General features: G+C 32.4%; 1 protein-coding gene across 2 annotated transcripts in view; it reads left to right on the forward strand.

Annotated features, from left to right (window-relative positions):
* The window catches only part of PLXDC2 (plexin domain containing 2), a 518,304-nt gene that overhangs the window by 328,091 nt on the left and 162,714 nt on the right, over positions 1–27,499 (forward strand). For both annotated transcript variants that reach the window (XM_052000461.1, XM_052000460.1), the window contains exon 5: positions 15,261–15,383. In XM_052000461.1, the coding sequence (XP_051856421.1) occupies positions 15,261–15,383 (123 nt within the window). The remainder of the gene's footprint in view (positions 1–15,260; positions 15,384–27,499) is intronic.

Consider the following 27,499-nt stretch of genomic DNA (forward strand, 5'->3'; position numbering starts at 1 on the left):
CAAATAAAACAAACAAAAATCAGTTGTTGTCAGGGAACTCAAAATCTAATAAGGGAACCACATTGGAAACAATGTGTATTTACTAGATTTATAAAGATTAAATTGGAGGTGAAGGAAAAGTAGTGCTTGTGTTTTATAGAAAATTAGGGATTTAAAATGGTAGAAATACCTATTTACATATCTACCTATTTATCTACCTACAATCCTTTTCCATAAATCTCTAACATTATGTCCTTTTGGAAATCATGTTTATATTTTGAACAGGAAAGAAATATACTTTTTCTTTAGGAAAGGAAAGACATTAAAGCCATAAAACCTGAAAAGAAATTTAAGTAGTTATGATAATATTAAAATCTGACCATACAAAGAGTGAAAAACAGATACAACTATGTATAATATTTTCAAAATAATACTGTATCATGTATTTCATAAAGTGATCTTGTTGCATATTTATTTAATTAAAGCATCTTTCTTTTTTTTAATTTTTAATTTTTTAATATTTTATTTTATTTTATTTAATAATAACTTTATATTGACAGAATCCATGCCAGGGTAATTTTTTTACAACATTATCCCTTGCACTAGCTTCTGTTCCGATTTTTCCCCTTCCCCCCTCCACCCCCTCTTCTAGATGGCAAGCAGTCCTATATATGTTAGATATGTTGCAGTATATCCTAGATACAATATATGTTTGCAGAACTGAACTGTTCTCTTGTTGCACAGGGAGAATTGGATTCAGAAGGTAAAAATAACCCGGAAAGAAAAACAAAAATGCAAATAGTTCACATTTGTTTCCCATTGTTCTTTCTTTGGGTGTAGCTGCTTCTGTCCATCATTTATCAATTGAAACTGAGTGAGGTCTCTTTGTCAAAGAAATCCACTTCCATCAGAATACATCCTCATACAATATTGTTGTCGAAGTGTATAATGACCTCCTGGTTCTGCTCATTTCACTTAGCATCAGTTCATGTAAGTCTCTCCAAGCCTCTGTATTCATCCTACTGCTCATTTCTTACAGAACAATAATATTCCATAACATTCATATACCACAATTTACCCAGTCATTCTCCAATTGATGGGCATCCATTCAATTTCCAGTTTCTGGCCACTACAAACAGGGCTGCCACAAACATTTTGGCACATACAGGTCCTTTTCCCTTCTTTAGTATTTCTTTGAGATATAAGCCCAGAAGTAACACTGCTGGATCAAAGGGTATGCACAGTTTGATAACTTTTTGGGCATAATTCCAGATTGCTCTCCAGAATGGTTGTATTCGTTCACAACGCCACCAACAATGCATCAGTGTCCCAGTTTTCCCGCATCCCCTCCAACATTCATCATTATTTTTTCCTGTCATCTTAGCCAATCTAACAGGTGTGTAGTGATATCTCAGAGTTGTCTTAATTTGCCTTTCTCTGATCAATAGTGATTTGGAACACTTTCATATGAGTGGTAATAGTTTCAATTTCATCATCTGAAAATTATCTGTTCATATCCTTTGACCATTTATCAATTGGAGAATGGCTTGATTTCTTATAAATTTGAGTCAGTTCTCTATATATTTTGGAAATGAGGCCTTTATCAGAACCTTTAACTGTGAAGATGTTTTCCCAGTTTGTTGCTTCCCTTCTAATCTTGTTTGCATTAGTTTTGTTTGTACAAAGGCTTTTTAATTTCATATAATCAAAATTTTCTATTTTGTGATCAGTAATGGTCTCTAGTTCATCTTTGGTCACAAATTTCTTTCTCCTCCACAAGTCTGAGAGATAAACTATCCTATGTTCCTCTAATTTATTTATAATCTCGTTCTTTATGCCTAGGTCATGGACGCATTTTGATCTTATCATGGTATATGGTGTTAAGTGTGTGTCCATGCCTAATTTCTGCCATACTAATTTCCAGTTATCCCAGCAGTTTTTATCAAATAATGAATTCTTATTCTAAAAGTTAGGATCTTTGGGTTTGTCAAACACTAGATTGCTATAGTTGACTATTCTGTCTTGTGAACCTAACCTTTTCCATTGATCAACTAATCTATTTCTTAGCCAATACCAAATGGTTTTGGTGACTGCTGCTTTATAATATAATTTTAGATCAGGTACAGCTAGGCCACCTTCATTTGATTTTTTTTCATTAATTCCCTTGAGATTCTCGACTTTTTATTGTTCCATATGAATTTTGTTATTATTTTTTCTAGATCATTAAAATATTTTCTTGGAAGTCTGATTGGTATAGCACTAAATAAATAGATTAGTTTAGGGAGATTTGTCATCTTTATTATATTCACTTGGCCTATCCAAGAGCACTTAATATTTTTCCAATTATTTAAGTCTGACTTTATTTGTGTGGAAAGTTTTTTGTAATTTTGCTCATATAATTCCTGACTTTCCTTTGGTAGATAGATTCCCAAATATTTTATGCTGTCCACAGGTATTTTGAATGGAATTTCTCTTTGTATCTCTTGCTGTTGGATTTTATTGGTGATGTATAAAAATGCTGAGGATTTATGGGGATTTATTTTGTATCCTGCTACTTTGCTAAAATTATGAATTATTTCTAATAGCTTTTTAGTAGAATCTCTGGGGTTCTTAGGTATACCATCATATCATCTGCAAAGAGTGATAGTTTGGTTTCCTCATTGCCTACTCTAATTCCTTTAATCTCTTTCTCGACTCTTATTGCAGAGGCTAGTGTTTCTAATACGATATTGAATAATAATGGTGATAGTGGGCAACTAAAGCATCTTTTAAAATCAAGGAAATACAATGTCAAACATCTTCTCATAAAGGGAAAAATTGTAATAGATGAATCTGTTTATTACAAGGGGATAAAGAGTTAAATTAATATTCAAGTTCATGTATTTCAAGTTTACAACAGCCCTATTCATTTGAGATAATGAAATTCCAATGGTGAAATGAACAAATCACAACTTAAAGCTGTTCATTTTCAAATGTATAGCATAGGTATCATTTGTCAATTTAAAAAATCTTTGCTGAAGAATATTGAGATTTTACATATTGCTGTCAATCTCCTTGTCCTGTTTATATCACATAGTTAATTAATAAATATTCAATGAATGAAAATTGAGAAGGAAGAAACTTATTTCTCATATAAAGTATAGACTTAGTGATTTCTTTCACAGATGTATATTTTTGGGAAAATATATGTATTCACACAATAGTCTTTGGTGGAAAGGAAAAAGTTGGGGTTTCTTTTTTACAATGTGCAATCATATTAAACATATTTCTACATTAGACAAAAAAAGTGAAAACAGTATGCTTCGATCTGCATTCAGATTCCATAGTTCTTTCTCTGGATGTGGATAGCATTTTCCATCATATTTTTTGGAATTGTCTTAGATTATTATGTGACTGAGAAGAATCTATCAAAGTTGATCATCACACAATGTTGTTCATACTGGGTACAATATTCTTTTGGTTCTGCTCACTTCACTCATCATCAATTCATCTAAGTCTTTCTAAGGTGTTTTTTATTTTATTTTATAATGTAGTATTAATATAATACAAATCTGTCTGCTCATCATGTTTTTGGAGCAAAATTATTCCATTATATTCAGATACCACAGTTTATTCAGTCACTTCCCACTGAAGAGGCATTCCCCTCGATTTCCAATTCTTTGTCACCATAAAGCTGAAGCAAGCTTCAAATTTAAGCAAGGCAGTATTGAAAGCTGAGATTATTTCTTAAATATGATCTCAACTATTCTCCTACTATTTGAATCTGGTCTCAGCTCATTTTCTGTCTCTAATATTTGTCCAAAGGTGATATGTTGATATACTCAGTCATTCCATTCAACTGTATGGCAATATGAATTATGCTTTGAGTTTTTTTATGAGAATTGCAAAATATATCTTACTATATTGCAACAGATCTCAATGAAGAGGTCCCTTAGAGTCCTTTTTTTTTTTAACAGAAAATAAAATACTACCCATAATTTATAGCATCTGAGGAGTTTCTTTTCTATGGGAAACCTTTCTTCCACTTAAAATCTGCTTAGGCAATCCTCCATGACAGTGACAATCACATTTGGAAAGCAGTTATCTCCCTATTTTTTGCCCCATTTAATATTGGTAGAGAATCATTGAACAAAATTATTATTATTGTAGTTTTATTCATCAAAGAATCTACATGATCTAAATGTGTACATGGGAAACACCGAGCCAGAAAAAAAGCTTTTAAGGCTCTGTTTTTTTCTCTTGAATCAAAGGTTGTTGGGCTGTTTATTAATCAACCAATATAAGCACAACATAATCTTTTCTATCTATTTTATAGCTCTTCAGTTTTGTTCATATGAAGATAAGGTTTGCTAAGAGAAAAAAATGTGAAATGTCAGCTAGTTTCTCTAATATTTTTGTAAAGGATAAACTCATTACATTCAAAGATCTTTCTCTTGCAAATTTTATAGAAATGAGAAAGTTGGTCTGTGGGTGGGTAGCTATAAATACTATCTTGTTCACCCGTTTTTGTAATATTAATACAATTTCACTTTTTTAAACTTTTGAAATATCAGCTTCTTTCAGACATCTTAAAAATAATTCTCCAAATGCTTTCCAAGCCTACATTTTCTAGATATGGATTTAGTCAGGTCCAGATACTTTGTCCAGGTGTTGTTGATTTTTCTTCTTTTTTGCTGTCATTTCTTAGGTGTCTAAAAGTGGTAGTTCTGTGATTACCAGTGAAGAAACTAGATAATTACAAATATACAGGAAGATCTATTCCATTTCTTTGTTAATTGTTGTTGTTATTGTTGTCCTGTACTTCCATTTAATCTTTCAATGCCTTTGGATAAGGGATAATCTGACTTAATTTAGTCTTCTACCAAGCTATCTTCAGATTTATTTTTCTCCATTGACTGTGTTTTATTATTAATTTGGAAGAATGAAATTAATAACAATCTTCTCTAATATCTTTCTTTTATATTTTGTTAATGAGTTTGTATTCAACATTATATACTATCCTTGCTTATTCTGGAAAGGTGACCAAATGTAGGTTCTGGGCTTTTTTTTGGCCATGTGCTCATTTTTCCAGTAGAGTTTCTTTTCTTTCCTTTTTTTGGGAATAATAATTATTCAATTGTATTTTTTAAATATAATATCACAAAATTTATGTTATTATAATATATAATATATATATTACAAAATTAATATTATAAAGTAAAAAAAATAAATACATGACTTGACATGTCAACTATACTTTTACCCAAGTCATTGAAAAAAAGTGTTAAATATCACAACCTGAAGCCTAAGTCTCTGGTGTGCTTTACTAGACACTTCTACAAAAGCTGACAATGAATCATTAATGACTCCTCTTTGAAACTAGCTATTCAATAGATTTAATCTTTGCATCACTATACTGGTGTCTCCAGGAGCTATCTATAATTGCTAAGATGCTATCCATAGCCCAACATTCCCCCCCTCCCCATAAGAATAGATTGATTGACTTTATCCAATCTGTTGTTCAAACCTAAGCAGAAAATATATACTATATTTCCCTGATCTACATTTTTATAGCCCTTTCAATAAAGGGAATATGATAAGGCAGAATCTGTCTTTATAGAGCCTAGTTGCATCTTACTGATGTCAATTTTCCTTTCTAAATAAATGTTCATTAACCATAACTTTAATGGTATGGTCTAGAATTTTAGCAAGAACTTAATTCAAGCTTAATGGCTTTTGAGTCGCAGATTGCAATATTTTCCTTTTTGTGAAATTTTGAATATTTGCCTGTTTTTCTATAATCCTACTATACATCTCCAGTCTCTGATCTCTTAAAGATCTTTGACAAGTTACTCATCCATTCAATCTGCTAGTGCATTCAGTACCTGAAGAAGTGATACATATACATATGGAACTGGTAACTTTGATTAAATATATCCAAGTCTTTCCTTTAATCTCCATATTAAAAAAGGTTTACAACTCTTCCCTAGCCATTTTTATTTTCTCCTCTCCAGTCTCTCTACTCTTTACCCTCCCTGCAAAGAAAAAAAAAAGGAATTGAATAATTCTGTCCTTCCCCATATGTTATTCTGTCATACCCAGTAAGTGCCATCTCTTATATAATCACAAAGGATACAAACTTTACTCATTTATTTCAGATCATTCTATACTTTACCCCTTTTTGGCTTTTCCTTATAATAATAAGCAACTATCAATGGATCTGTACTCTGTTCATGTTGGTGAGTTAGAACTCAATATTTTGCCTGACATTCTCTTAACTTCTAATTTCTTATCTTTGTTAAAGTCAGCATCATCTCTCCAGTCATGATGTAGGCAACCTTGGAGTTGTCCTTGACTTCTACTTTCCTCATCCCATACATCTAATGTGTTGCTTAATCTTATCACAAAGTTTCTGGTACCTGTTTCTACCTTGTTCATGTGGCCTATATTAAGATTTCACCCCTTTCATCTAAGCAACTGGAATAGCCTTCTCATTATTCTTCCTTTCTCAAGTTTCTCCTCTATCTGATCCACCTCTCACTTAGTTGCTAAAATGCTTTAGACATAACTCTCTCCTTGATAAATTCCATTCTCTATTACTTCTCTGATTATATCCAAACATTTTTTTAGCTTTTAAAACCCATTATCCCTGGATCTAATCTATCTCCCTTACCTGATTATTAATTTTTGTATAGTCTTCATTCCAGTCAAACTATTTTTACTGTTCAGCATATGTGCCTCTGAATTTCCCACTTTTTGCCTTTTCCTAATCTGTCTTACATGTCTGGTCTCCTTCTTTTCTTCTCTTCTTTTGCAATCCTGTTTCCTTGAAAGTTGAGTTTATCTGTATGACATGTAACTTTTCCTCATTAATTAAGGTGCTACTGTCTCTCCCCAACAAAATACTTTGTATTTATTCTATATGAGTGTGTCTGTATATATGTATAGATATGCATCTGTACATAAATGCATATGTACAACTATGTGCATATGAATATACCTATACATACAAAGAAAGTAAATTTATTTCTGTGTATATATAGATAGATAGTGTGTGTGTATATATGTATGTCTACCAGCTATATCTGTTGAAGAAGGTTTCTTTTTGGCTTTATCCCCAGCAGCTAGTACAGTGACCCAGAGTTAGTATTTAATAAATGGTGATTGATTATTAGAAAATTATAGATATGATTATATTTCTTCCCTGTTAAGCAATAAACACTTTAAAATACCTATTATATTCTAGGCTCTTTGTTAAGTGTTGAGGATACCTCATTAAGCATATAATATAGTCCATGCTCTCAAAGAATCTTCTAATCTATCAAGGGAGATTATGTGCATTTATTAGATGTATACAAGACTCACAGAGAATAGTTGGGGATATGTGGCCGAACATAAATCTTATCCAGGATTTTCAATACACTAACGGAAAGAAGGGGAGAATATATATAAGTTCTGAACTCCTGCAAAAGGACAGGAACCTAAACTGGAATGAGGGTAGAGTGAGTTGAATTCAGTAGAATGAAATTCTGCACATCAAATTCTTTAAGTACATTATAAGGGTACTCCTGCATAAGAAGGGGAGAATTTTTCTATTTATCTTTCTGAAAAAAGTAATACTATGTATTTTATAGATCATATCTGAAAATTAACTCCTCTATCATTCCTAGAAGAAGGTTAGGAGTTTAAGGGAAAAAGTCATCCTCTTAAAATAGTCAATAATATCTTCTTAATATTATTGATTTAATTTTGGTCATCTACGCATGATGAAGATATTAATTAAATGAATTCCAGGTGAGGTTTTTCACAAATATAATTCCTATAATACTGTATAGGAATTTATATATTCCTATACAATATTTGTATTTATTTGTACATTTGAAATATGAAGGCCAACAAATATAGTTAATGAAATTGTATTGAATTTCCATCCCTACCACCATTACTACCAATAGTGCTCCTCTTCCTTTTCCCACAAGAATACAGTCCTGTCTTGGTCTTATTGGCTTCAGAAACCCTTTCTCTCTCTCTGTGTGTGTGTGTGTGTGTGTGTGTGTGTGTGGGTGTGTGTGTTTTAAACTAACAGTTTATATATTACAATATATCCAGGGAATTTCCCAATGAGCTGTGCATTCCACTGACAACAAAACTCTGCCCAGTGGAAACCTCTGTTATGTGAAACCTCTCATTGTATAGTTGCTACTGGCAGACAGTTACTTTGCCAGACAACTTACCAAAGCATTTTAATTTTCAAATTAGCAATCATTGCAACATATGGTTTTGCTTAGCAGACTGACTAAATTATAAACAGTAAGCATTTGGCTCATAGTTTGCACTGTGTGTGTGTGTGTGTGTGTGTGTGTGTGCGCGCGCGCGCACGCGCGCATGCATGTGTGTATTTATTCCTGATCTTAATTCCTTCCTGAAATTGTATCTGTGTAAAATACAGCAAGACAAAAAAATGTTATCTGTAAGATTCCTGAAGTTTTTCTGCCACTAATTTTGAAGAAAGAAATTTTGAAGAAATTTATAAGGAAAAGAAGCATTTTATGGATCTTAAATCCATAAAATGCTTCTTTTCCTTATAAGTGAAAGTTTCTCATTCTCACATCTAATCAACAGTAGACCCAACAACAAGATGAGGAAGATTTTTTTCCTAAATTGTGGTAGGTAGAAAAAGACACCTTTGCAGATCTATGAAGTTTGTTTCAGGGTACATAGACATAAAGGAAAAAAAAAAGCAATGAGATATTTTCTTGTGCTTTACAACACAGGCACTTCATCTGGTTTTCAGCATTTAGTGTCATGCCAGTAAAATTGGCCAACTCTTCCCTCTTCCCTCCTGGGTCAGAACCTTAAGTGAAAGATGATTCAGTGCATATTTTTTTTAGCAACTTCAACATTAAAATTTCACAGGATGGTTCACAGCCAATTACAGGCTCTACATGCTCACCCTTTACAGTGTGACACTTGCTATAAAATGAAGCAACTATTTGTAATAAACAGAGGATGATGTTTTATAAACTCATTATTCTCTCAAACTAGTGAGGAGGGTTCTATTAAAGCAAGAATTCCAAATATAGGTACTTTGGTAGAACAGATGGAAAGGAAGTTTCCCTGTGAGTTGTATTGGTTGTTTGGTTAATTGCCAAGCCTTAACAGTAGTCATTAGAAGCAGAAATCAAGATGAGATGCAAACAGAAGTGTGATACATCTCTTTGGAATAGATTAACAACAATCATAGCATTTTTGTCTAGGGTCAAACATGACTGCCAGGTTCAAGTGTTTAAAATGGGAGGTCACAGGTATGATGCCATTATCTGAGGTGGGGCTAGTGGTAAGTCACCAATGACCTATTTCCCATGTGTGTTGTCAGAAAGGAGTAAGCTAAATAAACATATAAATTACATCCTGACATAATCTGTTAAAACATAATGAAAATCTTAGAATTCCTATATAAATGTAAGCAATTATATCATTCAAATATATATCTATAGCTTACATATATTTATTTCATTTATCTAATGTCATGCACTTCTCTAGGTTAACCAGGGCAGTAAGGAGTATAAATGCTCTGGTATACATGAAAAAACAAAAACAAAAACAAAAAACAAAAAAACAACGAGGCTTAGAGGTCTATATGATTCAGAAAACAGAATTTATTAATCTATAGAGGCAAGAGAGAAACTGTTATAAATTAAATCCTGCTTTCCTCCCTCCTCTTTCCCTCCTCCCTCCCCCCAGATTGATGCTCTGTCTACCTAGCTGCCACTTATTATATAGTTTTCAAGAGGTCTGTTTCACTTTGTGAAAACCTTATACAGTGTTTAGTATGTTAGGAGGTACTTAATAAACACTTATATATCAATCTCTGTGTTCACACACTCAGCCATGGGCATAGCCCTTAGTAGGCACCTGTATAAGATCAAAGATACACCAATAAAGATTTGCAATTTTTTTTTTTTTTTGGTGTAATAGACCTAGTCTGGTGAAGCTTGTGGACAGCTCAGATGAAAACTTTTAAATGTACAAAATAAAAAAAAATTAAAAACATGGATTTAAAAGGAAATGAATTGTATAGAATAAATTCACAAAACTCTAGCTAAGAATACATGATTAATTATCTTTTCATCAATTATCAATTGCCTAAAATCAACTGTGTTTCTAAATTTACTGACAACTCGGTTTTTCAAACACTAAGTAAAAAATCTTATATTGAACAATTTGTGAACAAAAAAGAATAAACACTTTTACCTTAATTTTCTGGCAACTTCCTGTTGAAACATTCCTGAATAATTATGTCTTTTAAAAAATGTACATTTTTTCTTAGATAAGAGACTGCCTGTTGTTGTTTAAATAATTATACAGCTAAAAAAACACTAACAGATCATCTCCTGCAGTCTCTTTTTATGGATAAGCAACCTGGGTCTTTAAAAAGTTAAACATCTTGCCCAAAATCACACAAACTTGGTGACAGAATGAGAATTAGAACCTATGTGTTAACACTATAAATCCAGTATTATTTCTATGGCATAATTCAATTTATTATGAATAAAGCTCAAGATAACTGGAAAAATACTCAAGAAGTTTGTTGATATATGAGTGTCTGATAAGATTTTGGATTCTGCCTAAAAATTTGAAAAAAATAATTTTTATATTTAAATTAGTTGAAATTATGTAAGTTTGGAAAACTCCTGGTATTTCAGCAAAAGTATATTTGCCCAGCATACCTATATGAAAGTGGTAAACATTTGAATGGGCTATTAATGTCTCCAAGGATCTCTGAAGCTTGAAAATTTTTTCATTGTTCCCAAGGCTGCTTCCATTTCTCTAAGTGGATCTGATTCATCAGATTAACCAGGGCTTAACTACTGCACTTAAAGTTTTCTCCTCTGCCCTTTTTTAAAAAATTGAACTATAAGTCCAATTAGGTTAAAGTATTCAGTGCCTCAATAAAGCTTTTACTTTTCAGCCATTAAAAATTCACCTGATTTTTGATAGGTATGTTTTCTTTTTTATAAGCAAGGATAAAAAAAAATTGATGTCTTGTGAAAATAACATTAACGTCATAATGGGATTTTGTACTTTTTTTTTTTTTATCTTGGACTCTTAGAAACAAAAAACAATAACAACAAGAAAATTATTGGTAAGACATAATTTAAAGCTTATTTATACCCAGCAACAAACAAAGGCACAAAACCCAGCTTAACAGACATTATTACATTTCATTGAATCTTTCTTTCCTGACTTTGGAAAATTTTCCAGACCCCTCCCACTAAGGAAGGAATAAGTAGTTCAGGAAATTGTATGTCTGGAAAATTCTTGCCTGGCGAAAGGACACAGCAATAAATGATGACTACAATCCAGAAAGTAGGTCACAGACAGTAGTGAGCCCCGTCTTGCCAAATTTATACAGAAAGCAATTCAAGGAGAAGTTCATTTTGCTCTTACCATTTATTTTTAGTATTAGCAGTGATAATTAAATATCTGGACTCAGCAATGGCCATGCTTCTTCAAAGCAGGGATGCTGTAAGATGATTTTGTGTTTGTATCACATAATTTAGAAGCATGAATTGTTTCCACTGAGGGGGGAGGGAGAAAATTCATTCAATCCCTATTTCTGATGAAGTTCCCATCAATTAAGCTTCATACTTTTTGCAAAAATTCATTTGAGAGCCAATTAGAAATTCACATTAGGCTAAGTTAAACCTGGGATTATTTAGAATAGAATTAAATTTCATTCTAAACTTCCCATCTATAAATGTGATATCTAGCTTTTAGTAGCATTCATTTTCATGTGAAATTAAAAATGCATGCCATTAACAGGAAGGAGAATTCATGACCCAGAGATACTCAGGGTAGTTATTTTTCATGAATGTCATTTTGAAGATTTGATTCTGGTCTTTGAATATTTGGGGTGTGATTCGGAAAATATAAGCCTCTAGGGAGATATTAAAAAAGCAAAGATGCTTCTGCCATGAAGGAACTTTCAAAGCAATCATGCATACGTAATAGTAAATATACAAAAATTCAATGTAAGCCCCAAAGATTCTTCCTTCTAAAGATGTTAAGAGAGAAAAAAATTAAAATATCTTTAAAATTCATACTCATATCATGGAATCAAAAACATTGCCTCGGATTGCCTCGTCATTAATTACTAGGAAAATAATTTTTTAACAGAAATTTTTAACAGAAAAAGAGATTTTGCCACAAATGGAAAAGGAACTAAGAAATGGACAAAATATAACCTACTTCTGAAGTAATTTATTCAAAAATAACTCACCTTGAAGTCTGTGATATGCATACATAAAAATCAGATTACAGGCCATGATTTTGTTTAGAAGAGCAAAATAAAATAACAGATGTGAAGTTATATAACTTTTAAATATCCTCCAGATGTAAGAACCTATTTTCATTAAAAAAAAATACAGAATCGCCACATTGGAGAAAATCCTCTAAAATCATCTGGTTTTATCCATTCTGAAAATATCAATTCTTCTATGTAAGATCTCTATGTAAGATCTAATCTCTATTCATATATGCCTAGTTATGAGGAACTGATCATCTAATAAAGTAGGTCAGTACATTCTACAAATATTTTAATCATTAGCAGCAATAATGTAGGTAGAAGAGGTGAGTTGATTATTATGAAACCTGAAATATGTATTTTGTGCACTCAGAGAATTAACACCTATTTACATTACACTGAGGCAAAATGGATTAGTGTATAGAGAACCAGTTTTGAATTCATGAAACCTGGGCTGAAGTCTGACATTGTGAAGACAAATTATTGAAAAGTTACTGATCCATGTCAATGAAGGGGATATGCTTTCAACACAGTTTGAAATCGAAGATCTAAAGTGAAAATTAAATGTTCAATTAAAAGTTCAATATCTATATGTGTACATGTAGTTAAATTGCAGTTATGGATATAGACATTACATATATTAAAGACATACGTATGGACAATAATAATACATAGGCTTCCTAATTAGAGTTTAGACTGATAACTCAGCAAATTTTGTTATAGGTAGCCCAAAAGATGATGGCAAAAAGCCAATTTTACATTAAATATTTGTCATAGGTAATCCACAAAGTGAATAATTGATTGTTGGCTGGAATTGTTATGGAAAAGATGCTTAGATGACTTTATAGGCAAGTTAATCTTCATTAAGCTCACTTTTAGCCAGATTAGGGAAGCACTGATAATTTTTTAACCAGAACACACACACACACACACACACACACACACACACACACACACTCACTCACATATATATATGTTACATTTTAAAAATAAAAATTTCTTATTATTTCCTATTTCTTACCTTGCCATAGTATCTTTTACATATGGACCATCCTGTTTGACAAATAATGTTATAGAGAGGAAAAAAAGAAAAATGTCAAAACAACTAATGAATGCATTGAAAAAAAATCTGAAAATGTCTGTACTGTGTAATACCTGTAGATTTCCTACCTTCATGAAGGGATATGTTGGTGGTATCTTCTCAAATCTCTTCTTTTGCACCTGATGTGATCTTGATAATTTTGTGATTTGCAATGGAGTATATTGTTTTCTTGCTTCTGATTATGTCACTTTGTATTTGTTCATATAGAAATTTCCATGGTTGTATATATTCATATATTCATTCCATATCATTTCTTATAGCACAGTGATATTTGATTACTTTCAAGTATCATAATTTGTTCAATCATCCCTCAGTTGGTGGATATTTATTTTGTTTTCCATATTTAACCCTCACAAAAAGGAGTTTAGATGTTTTAAAATATATGAGCACTCTATCCTTATCAGTGGCTTCCTTGGGGTTATATTCAGTAATGGAGTCTCTGGTTCAAAGTGTGTATGGGAAATATAGTCACTTTACTTGTATAGGTCCAAATTCCTTTCCAGCTTCTTTTCAATTTTCAGAAGACCTTTTGACTCAGATGTTGTCATTTGCTTTTATTTTACAGTATTTATTCATAGAGATTTGGACTCATTTACTGAATCTAGAGACCATATTTCATTCTTCTGTTAATGTTTTCCTGGATCTGTTTCTGAAGGGTCTTGGCCAATCTGGCTGTTGAGGCTCAAGCAAACTTTTGTGTCCGGGAGCCAGTACAGGAAAGAGTGAGAAGGCAAAGGGATTAAGATAGGTTTTGTAGCCCTATGTTTGGGTCTGCTAGCATGGCCTCATTGCCTTTAGCTAAGTATGAGTTTCAGTATTTAGGGGATGAAGATGATGATGATGATGATGATGATGATGACGACGACAATGATGACGATGATGATGATGATGATGACGATGATGATGATTACTACTTTCTTTTGGATTCTAGGTGTCCTAGATTTTAGAAACAGTTGATGTTGCTTTATTTTTCATGTTAAAATTTTGTTTTGGAGTAGTATAGGATGTTTGGAAATAGAAAGTCAAGTCTACTTGCTTATGTGACCTGGAAGTGATTTTTTAAATCTTATCTACAGATATATCTTAGGGCTAATGATGTTTAAGTAATTTGAGGAAAGTACTAGTTAGTCCCAAGCACTGTTCTTTCAAACTTTTTAATTGTGAATTATAGATTGTATAAACTATATAGCTGTAGCTATATAGTTCATGATGTACCTTAAATGGATAGAAGTATTGAATGCTGTTTGATATTAATATTGACAAATGTATATCATATTAACCATTTATCTTACTCTCAAAGTAATATGAGTAATAATGAAAAATGGTCAATAATTCTAATGTTTACAACAGAAATGTAGCCCATAATTGGTTTTAGCACTGTGTAAACATCAATCAAATAAATTTTTTAGGAAAATCATACAACCACCTCTCTAATAACTTTGTTTCCTATTTGTATTGTTTTTTTTTTAATTTTGAGTATGCTTACTTAATAATATTAATAATATATATTAACAATCAATAAACATTAATTCTGTATGTATTTTAATTAATAATTAATGGCATCAATAATTAATACATTAAATGAAATTTATGAAAATAATTATATTGTTTATGATTATATATAAATATATTTGTCTTACATAAATATATTTACATATATTATATAAAATATGTTTTGTATAATTGTGTTATTATATGATATATAATATAACAATAAAAATAATAATAAACCAAATTCAATCTTTGGCCTCTAATTTGATGTATTAACTTCAATATAATATAGTCAAGCAATTCTTCACTTATTTTCAGTCCTTGATATAATTTATTTTCCAGAAATGGCTCTTCTTGGGTCTACAGAATTATTTACCTCTGTTTCTATTTTTATTCTTGCAGGTTTTATATATACAGGGGAAATTGTACACCGAATGCTAACAGCCACACAGTACATAGCTCCTTTAATGGCAAATTTTGACCCTAGCGTGTCCAGAAATTCAACCATCAGATACTTTGATAATGGTATGTATCTTCTTAATTTTATCACTTATTTGGTGCATTTGAACAACAAATTTACCCAAACATTGGAATAACCTGAAAATATTTTGTTATTGTATCTATAGTAAAGATTCCATAGAAAGCATATATGCAGTATGTTCAGCCTTTAAATTTCTTACAAATCTCATACTGAGGAACATAATATTGTTTGGGTATTTTGTTTAGTTTAGTTTTTTATTTTGCTCATCAATAATAACATTTATTGAGTATCCTATAAATGTTAAATGCCATTTTCATCTTTATGGGAAATTATAGAGAACATCCTCTTTTAATGGAGTTTAGAATGAACTCCATATTGTATGATACATAAAATTGTATAACAAAGAAAAATGCAATAAAGCTTCAGCATGTCTAATAAGCCTTGATAGGAAATTGAAGGTAAATAATGTTATTTTGAGTTAACTTACTCCCAATTCAAGACCGGGTATGGAAAGTCTCTATTAACTATAGAAAGCTTCCATATAAAATACACACACATTATATGTATGTGTGTATGTGTACATATACATATGTGTGTATGTGTGTATACATATACAAACATGTATGTGTGTGTATAAATATATATGTATATATTTATTTATATACATACCTACATATACATATGTTTGTGAATATATGGAGGGAATATTTATCTGTCTCTCCATCTATATCCCATATAGAACTATATCCATGTGCTTACATATTCACCCATAGAACTAGGAGCACTCCAGTTGGTAAAAAATTTCTAAAAACAAAAAGCCCTCCTATAATTGCTACGCATCATTTTGTGAAAATCCTATCACCCTGAAATTCTAATTTGAACCTTATTGGCTATAATCCTGTGAGCATCTTCCTGAAGGGAGATTCATAGATAATTCACTTAAGAACTAAATATTATCAAGTTCCACTTCTGACATTTATTGGCTGTGTGCTTTAAGATAAAGCCCTTAACATCTCTGAGCTCTGGTCAATCCTCCAAGAATATAAACGGCACAGATGGATCAAACCTGAGAGTTTCCTCATATCAGATGTCATTATACCCATAGAATCCCAGGACCAATCCCCACCTCAGTTCTTTTCCTAAATTTCTATCTTTGCAGTACTCCTTTCCATCATGACTATTACATCTTGCCAATTTGCTCCTTGATGTCTGCCATTTGGTATCCTCATTTAACAAGGCACATGCTTCTTTTTCATATACTTCTTCTCACCTTCTCCTTCCTATTTAGTCACGTCCATTTGTCAATTTTACCTGTCCTGCCACCAGCTGAAGAATTTAGAATCTATGCTCTAGATTGAATAAGGTGCCTTTTGTATTTTTGTTCTTTTTATTCTTCTCTACTTCACATTCATAAGTTCAGAGATGATTTCCTTCTGAAGAAATAATACTAAAAATAATGAGTAGTAGCAATAGTAGCTATAATAATAAAATAACCATTATAATAATTAGCATTTACATAACACTTTAAAGGTTTGCAAAGTATTTCACAAATATCTACTTTTATCTTTACCATAATCCTTGGTGGTAGATATTATTATTATCACTGTGTTATAGCTGAGGACACTGAAATTGATAGAGGTTAACTGACTGACCCAGGGTGACAAAACTGGAAAGCATCTGAGGAAAGATTTGAACTTGTGTCCCTGATTTCATTTCCAGAGCTCTTTCTCATATGGCCATCCTTTCCTTGATAGTTCCTTCCCTTAAAAAAACAAACGAACAAACAAAAAACACAAAACAACAACAACAACAACAACAACAACAAAAAAAAAAAAAAAAAAAAAAAACAGAGCAGGAATCGGTATCCTTCTGGAGCCTTCCTGCTACTTTCAAATCATTCTGATAAAATAAACTTTCTGAGGGAAATTTTTTTTCTAACTCCTAAATTATGTTCCTGGTGCCTAGCATTGTATTTGAGATATGGTAAACTCTTACTAAGCATTTTTAAAGAATATAAAATAGAAAAAAAAAAAAACAAACTAAGAACTGGAAGAGATTTCAGAAGCTTTCTAGCCCATGCTCATTTTAAAAAATCATTGATGCTAATTTCATCTAGCATCTATATTGCAATTTGATAAAGTTTTATTTAACTCCTTTATATGTTTATCTTATTCTATTTACTTTTTAAAATACTATTTTATTTCTTCCCAATTGCATATTTTATTTTATTTTATTCTTACAAGAACCCTGTCAAACTATATATTTCCCCATATTAACAATAAGGAAATCTGGGGTGAGAGAAATTAATAGTGAAAACTTAAGTGACTTAACTATGGTCACACAAATAATAAATATCTAAAGAACTATTTGCACTCAGGTCTTCTTATCTCCTAATCCCTAATTCCCTTCATTATGCCATCAATCGAATTGATCATCTATAGTTTAAATAAAAGATAACCCAACTTTTCCTTGAAGAGTCTACTTGGAAGCACTCACTACTTCCAATTCTGATTTTGGTGTTAGTTATTCTAATGTTCCAATTCTGTACTTTCTACTATATTTTAATCTCAAAGAGGCAGCATAGTGCAATCTTGATGATTATGACAATAACAGCACCCTGCTTCTGTTACTTAACAATTCAGTGTCATTTAAACTTTATGGACTTTGGTTTCTTCATTTATAAAATGCATGAGCTGAATTCTAAGTTTCCTGTGGTTTTTTCCAGCCTAACACCCATAATCTTATGATCAAACCATTGGCCCTTTTGACTTCTGCTACTTCTGTTCCACTAATCCACAAACCTGGCATTTCTTGGGAATTCCACATAACAGCTTAGTCTCTTTCTTTTCTATCCTCCTTCTCAAGTTAATGAAGCAAGTTGGATACTGACATTTAAATATAAGATACATTCAAGCTTTTCTCCTACTTTAACTGGCCCCTTATGGCTGTCTAGCAGTCTTTTATTCACCACTTATTAATTTCATTTAAATTCCCCACATTGATTATTCTTATTCTTCTCTTCCTTGTCTCATACTATATTCATTCTCAGAAAAGGAGCTTACTTTCTACCTTTTTTTTTGGGGGGGGGTAAGGAGAAGGGAGAGAGAGAAAGAATAAGGTCATTCAAATGAACTTATTTACCTATTGGACCTTATAGCTTAAAACTTGTTGGAATCTTCTCCAATTTTTTCCAAGTTTCTTTTTTTTCCTTTTTTTTTTTTTTTTGTTGAGGCAATTGGGGTTAAGTGACTTGCCCAAGGTCACACAGCTAAGAAGTATTAAGTGTCTGAGATCAGATTTGAACTCAGTTCCTTCTGACTATGGGATTGGTACTCTATCCATTGTGCTATCCAGCTGCCCCTTCAAGTTTCAAAGGAAAGGTTACTTTACTTTCTTGTCAAAGCCAAACTTTCTATTGCCTAGGGATTTCATGACATTCTCTTCTTGTTTTTTTCATCATTTTGTGTAATGTTCTGGTTAGCTTTCTGGAGGTCTTTGGATCAGCCTTCATTTCAGCTAAGTAATCACCATGAGAATAGCCAGGGACAAAGTCCAAATTCTTTATTATCTCCTTCATAATCTGTCTCCTTCACTTGGGGGCTGGCTAGCTTTCTGGAGGGCCTTTATGGAGAATTGAAGGAGAACACCAGGAACCTGATCAAAGATGGAATATCTCTCGTCCAGTCCTTGTTGGCTCTTAAATACTCTATTATAATTTCATCATAGTAGGAGAACTATTAATCACCATGCTAAATTAGAGTTATAACCATTGTCTTATCATTTCCTGAGTTAACACATTGTTTCAAGTCTGCTTCTCCAGAGTTATGGCTCTCTACAATCTTGATTTACAGGTCATTCCACTTCTTTCCTGCTCTTTCTGTCTCTCTTTTTCTATTAACCTCTTTCCATCTCCTTTAAAAAATTTTTCCAATCTTTCTTACCTCACAAAATAAAATTACATGTATATTCATATGCATACACACACACACACACACACACACACACACACACACTTGTAATGGGCTGAGGCTTGGGTTGATGCACTGAGGTCCCAAGCACGTGAAACTAAATAGTAATTGGACCATACTCTATTAATACATAAGCTTGGAGAAAGAATGGCCCCCCGCCCACTCTTTGTGCAAGTCCTGATGTGTTGTATAGGAAATGACGATTTTGGTGGGTGGAGTCAGGGGAGTGGAAAAGGAAGGGGAAAGAGAGACTGCTTGCATTGCCATTGCAACAGCCTTTCAGCTCAGATCTCCCTCTGCTAGCTGGCTTCCTGTCGCAGCTGCCCATATTGCTATCGCAATCCTTGTTGCCCATATTGCTATCACAATCCTTATTCACCTCTTCACTTCAATAAAGACTGAAGATTTTTCCCTTAACCTGAATTCCTGACTCAGGCTGATTTTAAATACATGGTCATCACATTCGGCGCCCCATTACACATGTTCACTCACTTCTTTGGTTCACATAGTTGTTCTCCTTTTCTATGAAACATTTATTAGGAATCAGCTTTACTCACTGCTCACACTTTATCACTCAATCCCTGCTCAATTCTTTGCATTTAGATCTCTACTAGGACTGCTATTTCCAAAGTCCTTAGTGACATATTTGCCAAATTCAATTTTTCCTAGTCTTTATTCCATGACATTCTTATGCTATTTGAACTTGCTTTCCAATTGCATTTTCTTATTATCTACATCTTTAGCTTCCAAAACATGAATGTCACTTCTTCACTGCCCTTATATGTTCCTTCTCTTCTTCTCTCTAAGTGTAATTGTCCTTTTCATTAAAATAATTTTTCCTTACTTTCAGCATTTCATTGATCATATCTATGCAGATGAATTCCAATCCTCTATTTCTAACACCAACTTGTCCCCAAGATCTTGTCTTACATTTTCAACTGTTGGTTTTTTAACATCTACCACTACATAACTTTCATGTTTCAAAGTCAATATGCTTAAACAATTATTTAGCATATTAAAATAAATATTACCAGGGAAAATTGGGAATATTCTTGAATTCCTTATTTATGTTCACATACTAACATTTTCCCAGTCATTCAGGCTTGAAATCCAGAAGGTTGCATTGTTGTCTCTAGTTCTTTTCTTTTCCAATCTAGTCTCCTCTCTGCTGTCCATATCACAGTTAACATTTATATTTTATGTACATACATGATGGCATCTGAATACTTTGACTCTTCTCAGGGGTCCTCAAACTTTTTAAATAGGGGGCCAGTTCACTGTCCCTCAGACTTTTGGAGGGCCAGACTATAGTAAAAAAAAAAAAAAACTTTGTTTTGTGGGCCTTTAAATAAACTTCTTAGTCCTGGGTGAGGGGGATAATCATCCTCAGCTGCTGCATCTGGCCATGGCTATAGTTTGAGGACCCCTACCTATATCCTGGAAAACAAAATGTATACATCTTACTTTAGCGTTCAGGATTCTCTACAGTCTTGTCCCAAACCTACTTTTTCAACTTGATTTTATACTTCTCATGCATGCATTCCATATCTCAGCAAACTGTATTATATATTCAACCCTTTCATCCTACTTTTCCTTACATAAATGCATCTCAAAATGAAATAAACTTTTTCTATCAAAATTGCTCTTTTATTTCAAAGCTAATTTCTTATTTTATTTTATCTGATACTTTTCCCAATCTTTCCAAATTAAAAGTGATTCTTCTCTTCCAAAATCATTCATTCATTTCTTTTATTTCTCATATGAAAATATATTCTAAATGTGTTATGCTCATTTTTTGTTGATTTCATAAGAATGTTATTAATCTGAGGACAAAAACGTAATTTAAAAAAAGTTTAAAAACCTTAGTGTCTAGCACAATGTCCATAGTTGGTTGCCTAATACATCTTCATTGGATTATATTTCAATGAATATTCAGCATGTATAAGAGGACATTACAGGAATCATCAAACAAATTAACATCATTTTTTTTTTTTTTTTTTTGCTAAAGTAGGAGTAGAATTGAATAGAAGTCAAATGTAACTCTAGGGATGATGAAGTCATGAATAGAGAATTGAAATAATTGGTAGTACAGGTAAAGTTTTCATCTCTGACTTGAATTTAGAGATATAGCTTATGACAAAAACATGGTATAATAAGTTAAAAAGTATAGTTCCTGAGTGGTACTAAGGAACATCATTTTGTTTTCTCAATCATCTGATAATAGAATACCAAGATTTTAGCAAAAAAGAGAAAGCATGTCTATGAAATAAGGAAAACTATACTGGATAGGAGACTAAGGTAATTGAAAAAAAATCATTAGGTTTAAATCAGAATGGGGAAGGGCATTCACATTTAAAACTTTAAAATTATATAGAGAAGAGGACCAAAAGGACAGCTAAAAAATGTCTATTGTAGAGAAGGCATACATTAAGATTCCTATGGGGGGAAAATATCCAGAACGGCATTGACTCCTTTATCTTACATAACAAGGTAAAGGAGTTGAGATAAAAAGTTTTATTTAAATTTTAGCATGAGGCCCTCAGTAGACTTTCCCAGTTAATGCTCTTAGAAGATGTAATTTATGGATGCATCACACCCCCCTCCCATGCATATATCATACACACATCTATTTCTGAATCCTTGTGCATATAAATATGCCTATATGTAAACATGAGTAAATTTATACATATGTATATACACACACATATATATATACATATATATACACATATATTAAGTCTAACATCTATTTAAAAATTTTTAAGTTTCATGAGAAAAAATAACAGAGAATTTTTAGATAGAACTAAAAATAGGGAAAAAGATGTAATATTGTTGGTTGATAGACTATGACTTCCACAAATGCAAAAATACTATAGAATGGTTTCCTAATATGATTTTCAGCAATGTCACTCAAGCAAAATATAGTAGCATTTGGAGACTTCAATTTGTATTAAGATTGATTACTAGGACATATTAAAAACTATTATGTTGACTTTGATGGACCCATATAATTTAATTTGTATCAAATTAATTTAATATATAGGTAGATTTTTGAAAACAGTGGAAAAACTTAAAAGAGAGCAAGACCTATGTATAGTGCCACCAATTTCATCTGTCAAGTGGGGCAGCTCCAACTTGCTTAAGCAAAGGAGTTTTTAATATAAAGAAGAAAATTCAGGACACTAATCTATGTAAGCCTAAATGGAATAGCATATGAGATTTTAATACTGTAATAAAAGTATATTCAAGATTAAGAAAAAAATAAAGTAGACCAGGCTTTGGGACAAAATTAATGTTACAACATTACAATAAAAAAACCTATATATAAGATCATGTGTTTATATGCAAATATGTGGTAGAATATTGAACAGGTGGCTCTCTCCTGTCCACACTATGTCTTAGTCTTTGACTTATTGACATGGTGGAGAACATTTGATATATTTAGCAGTTGAATCTAAGAGAATTTTGAATAAGGTTATTTGTGTTTGACAAAATCATGGGCATGTTTGTAAAGGAAGAAGAAAGGGATGAGATTAAAACACAGAACACAACACAACCCTGTCATAGGAAAGAAAAATACATATGTGTGTGTATGTGTATGTGTGTGTGTGTGTGTGTGTGTGTGTGTGTGTGTCGGTTTCTTGCCCAACATGAAAAATATGTTTAAAAGGATTGCATATATTTTTATCATGTTGTTTGCTATCTTAGGGAGGGAGAAGGTAAGGGAGCAAGGGAGAAAAAAATTGTAATTGCTAAGACAACACTTAAATGTTTTAAATATTCTGCATTCATGTGACTCTAGGAGTGTGTATATGTGTGTGTATGTGTATGTGTGTAATGATCGCATATTTAAAATCAGCCGGAGTCAGGAACTTAGGTTAAGGGAAAAAATCTTCAGTCTTTATTCAAGTGAAGAGATGAAAAAAGATTGCGATAGCAATATGGGCAAGAAGGATTGCAATCGCAATATGGGCAGCTGCGACAGGAAGCCAGCTAGCAGAGCAAGTTGGGGCTGAGCTTTCCTCCCCTTCCCTTTCCCCTCCCCTGCCTCCACCCACCAGAATCGTCATTTCCTATACAACACATCAGGACTTACACAAAGAGTAGGCGGGGACCATTCTTTCTCCAAGCTTATATATTAATAGAGTATGGTCCAATTACTATTTAGCCTCATGTGCTTGGGACCTCAGTGCATCAATTCAAGCCTCAGCCCATTACATCTCCCGCTTTCTTTTGTTTTTGAACACAGGTGATCATGCCATCCCTGACTCCTCAGGGAGGTCAGAGACCCCAAGGGGAGGTGATCACATCCTCCCTGACTTCTCAGGAAAGGAGGTGAAAGCACCGAAAAGGAGGTGATCACGACCCCCCTGACTTCTCAGGAAGGGAGGTGAAAGCACTAAAAAGGAGATAATCACTCCCTCCCTGACATCTCAGGAAGGGAGATGAAAAGCACCAAAGGGAAGTGGGAGTTGCTAGCGGGTTTCTGGGCTCAAGGGTCTTATTACGCACAAACCCATCAGCATGGGAGGTATTACACAAGCACATAGCAACAACGCAGAGGCTATTAGTGATGACTCTCCCCACAGTCAGTGCAGGCTTGATTTGGTGTAATAAACATGAATTGTACACGCAAGTAATGGTATAACAAACAATATGAATCAACATTGTGTTGTAAAAGATTGCCAGAAGTCCTAGAAGGAGAGTATGTAAACAGCAGTCACACATACATCTTCTTCAGCAGCCAAGAGATAGTCTAAAACCAATCTATTGTCCATTGCTTCACATATCAGGAAATCCAATGATCTCTCCAAGTTTTTGAAGTCCAGATGGTTCAGTGGATAGAGCACCAGCCTTGAAGTCAAGAGGACCTGAGTTCAAATCCAGCCTCAGACACTTAACAATTCCTGGTTGTATGACCATAGGCAAGTCAATTAACCCCAACTACCTCAGCAAAAAAAAAAAAAAAAAAAAAAAAAAGCAAAAAGAAGAAGAGAAACAAACAGGAAGCCAGCTAGCAGAGCAAGTGGGGCCTGAGCTCTCCTCCCCTTCCTTTTTCACTCCCCTGCCTCCACCCACCAGAATCGTCATTTCCTATACAACACATCAGGACTTGCACAAAAGTAGGTGGGGATCATTCTTTCTCCAAGCTTATATATTAATAGAGTATGGTCCAATTACTATTTAGCCTCATGTGCTTGGGACCTCAGTGCATCAACTCAAGCCTCAGCCCATTGCATATGTGTATGTATGTGTGTGTGTGTGTGTGTGTGTGTGTGTGTGTGTGTAAAGCATATATCTGCACAAGATAAGGCTATGTTATAAAATATTTCAGTATTTGCTACAAACCTTCTTTAAATATTGAGCATTCAATAAAAATTTGACATAATTCATTAACAGTTTTGGTGTAACCATATGTGCTTTTTAAATGGTAGAAAAAACAGTGGTGTGATTGGGGAGGACAAACTATTCCATGCTTAATTCTGGCATTCAGGAAAGAAATAGCTAGTAATAGTTTTTAAAATGTGCTTCTGAGGAGTTTCCATGGTATATTCAATTATTTTTTTAATTTTTTAATCAAATAACTTGTTTTTATGTCACTGTCTCATTCTTGTATATCATTCTTGCTCCTCTATCTAAAAGATTATCCCTTTTAAGATAAGAAAGAATAAAGAAAAAATTAGAAAAAAATTAAAAAGGAAAACTAATCAGTAAGTGAACCAAATAGCCAAATGATTATGTATGCCATGTTTCAGTCATCTTATTTAGTCTGGAGAGGCACATGAGTCAAGAGAGCTAAAATAAAAAGTTTTGGAATTTTAATGAAGGTCAATTAACATGGAATGCCATTAAATAATCCCTGTCATATTAACATCAAAAATTTTAGATTAATTTAATATTTCATGATTGTGTTTCTATCATTCTTATTTATTTATGAATAATAAATATATACCATGTTTATATACTCCCAGGGGCCATGGTTACTATTATGAGTGATCTATCCATATATTCAGAAAATGAGTCCTTGATTTTTTAATAAACAATATTTATGCATTTATGCATTCTTGTGGCTAATCATTTTTATTTGTTTTATTTGTTCTAGAAATGAGTGTCTCCAAATTCCCTAAGCTGATGATAGGCAAGAAAAGTATACTAGAAGTCTTTTTCAGTTTCATAGAGCTCATTTTTATAGATTAACTTTTCAGACAAAGTAACAGTCAGTAGCACATACACATCATAAAAAGACATTGTAGTAGGACTCAACTTCTAGTGAATTAGTATATTATATTGCTTCTGGGATTTATAAAAATACTCTTTGGAGAAATAGTGTATACAGAGTGCATTTGCTCATTCCCCTCTTGAAATGTAATAGTATATTTAGTAAAACTATAAATTCAATACAACGTATAATAGAATTTTGTATATAAGAATTGGTTCAAGTTTTACAAGTGAGTATGAAAGTAAGGGAAAAGAGATACAGGATTTTTTGGGACTTATTGACCCTATTACACCAAAAAATGTTCCATTGCAAATTTTATTTGCTCCATCTTCAGCTCCTGCTATAATTGTTAGAACAAGTAAGAAAAAAATAACCAATATTTGTGCCAAGAAGAAAATAAAAAATATTTTTTAAATAATAAAAATTTTCAATTTTTTCAATAGCTTTTTAATTTTCAAAATATTTGCAAAGGTAATTTTCAACATTCACTCTTGCTAAACCTTATATTCCAAATTTTTTCTACCTCTTTTTCCCCCCACCCCCTCCCTTAGATGGCAAGTAATCTAATATATGTTAAACATGTGCAATTCCAATTATCATGTTACAAAAGAAAAATCAGATCAAAAAGGGAAAAATGAGAAAGAAAATAAAAAGCAAGCAAATAACAACAAAATGGTGAAAATTCTATGTTGTGATCCACATTCAGTCTCTACAGTCTTCTCTCTGGATGCAAATGGCTCTCTTCATCACAAGTCTAATGGAATTAGTCTAAATCACTTCATTGTTGAAAAGAGCCATGTTCATCAGAATTGATCATCACATATTCTCGTTGCCCTCTACAGTGTTCTCTTGGTTCTACTCACTTCATTAAACATCAGTTCATGCAAATCTCTCCAGCCCTTCCTGAACGTGTTCTGATGATTGTTTCTTAAAGAAAAATAATATTCCACAACATTCATATTCCACAATTTAGTCAGCCATTCCCCAGCTGATGGGCATCCACTCAGTTTAAAGTTCTTTGCTACCACAAAAAAGGCTGCTAAAAACATTTTTACATACATGAGTCCTTTTTTTCTCTTTTATGATCTCTTTGGGATACAAGTCCAGTAGAGCTATTGCTAGATCAAAGGATATGCACATTTTGATAGCCCTTTGGGCATAGTTTCTAATTGCTATCCAGAATGGTTGGATCACTTCACAACTCCACGAACAATGTTTTAGTGTCCCAGTTTTTTTCCAAATCCCCTCCAACATTTATCATTATCTTTTCCTGTCATATTAGCCAATTTGAGAGGTGTGTAGTTGTTGTCTTTATTTGCATTTTTCTGATCAACAGTGATTTAGAGCATTTTTTCTTAAGATTAAAAATGGTTTTGATTTATTCATCTGAAAATTGTTTTTATTTTGTCTGTTCTTTGATAATTTATCCATTGGAGAATGGCTTATATTTTTAATAAATTTGAGTCAATTCTCGATGTAGAAAATGAAAATTCTTAAAATTAACCTAGATTAACTACTCAGACATGATTCAATGAAAATATAGAATGGTGTTCATAGAAGAGTGGCAAATATATCTATATTTAACTGTAAGCTAATTAGCACTTTTCTCAGTGACATGAAATATGTATGACATTCTCATCAGTTTGAAGGATAACAAAAAAGTTGCACAATAAATTAGTCTAAATTTAAATATTTTGAAAGGCTAAAATATTGAGGGGAATGTAATATTATCAAATTTAATAAACAAGAATGTTATATATATGAAAAATATCAGAGTGGTTTATATTAAGAAAATATTAAACACAAGAAACTATATTATCAACAAAAACAAAAAATCACAAGCTTGTATCCATGCATTATGGAAGAAAAGCATTTAACAAAACATCTTTTTTTGGTAAAAAATAAAAATTAAAACAGAAATAGGTCTTTCCTTAATATTATAGTGAGTATCCAAAACTGAAAGCAGTTATAT

The sequence above is a fragment of the Antechinus flavipes genome, chromosome 5, assembly GCF_016432865.1.
Source record: "Antechinus flavipes isolate AdamAnt ecotype Samford, QLD, Australia chromosome 5, AdamAnt_v2, whole genome shotgun sequence".
Lineage (NCBI taxonomy): Eukaryota > Metazoa > Chordata > Mammalia > Dasyuromorphia > Dasyuridae > Antechinus > Antechinus flavipes.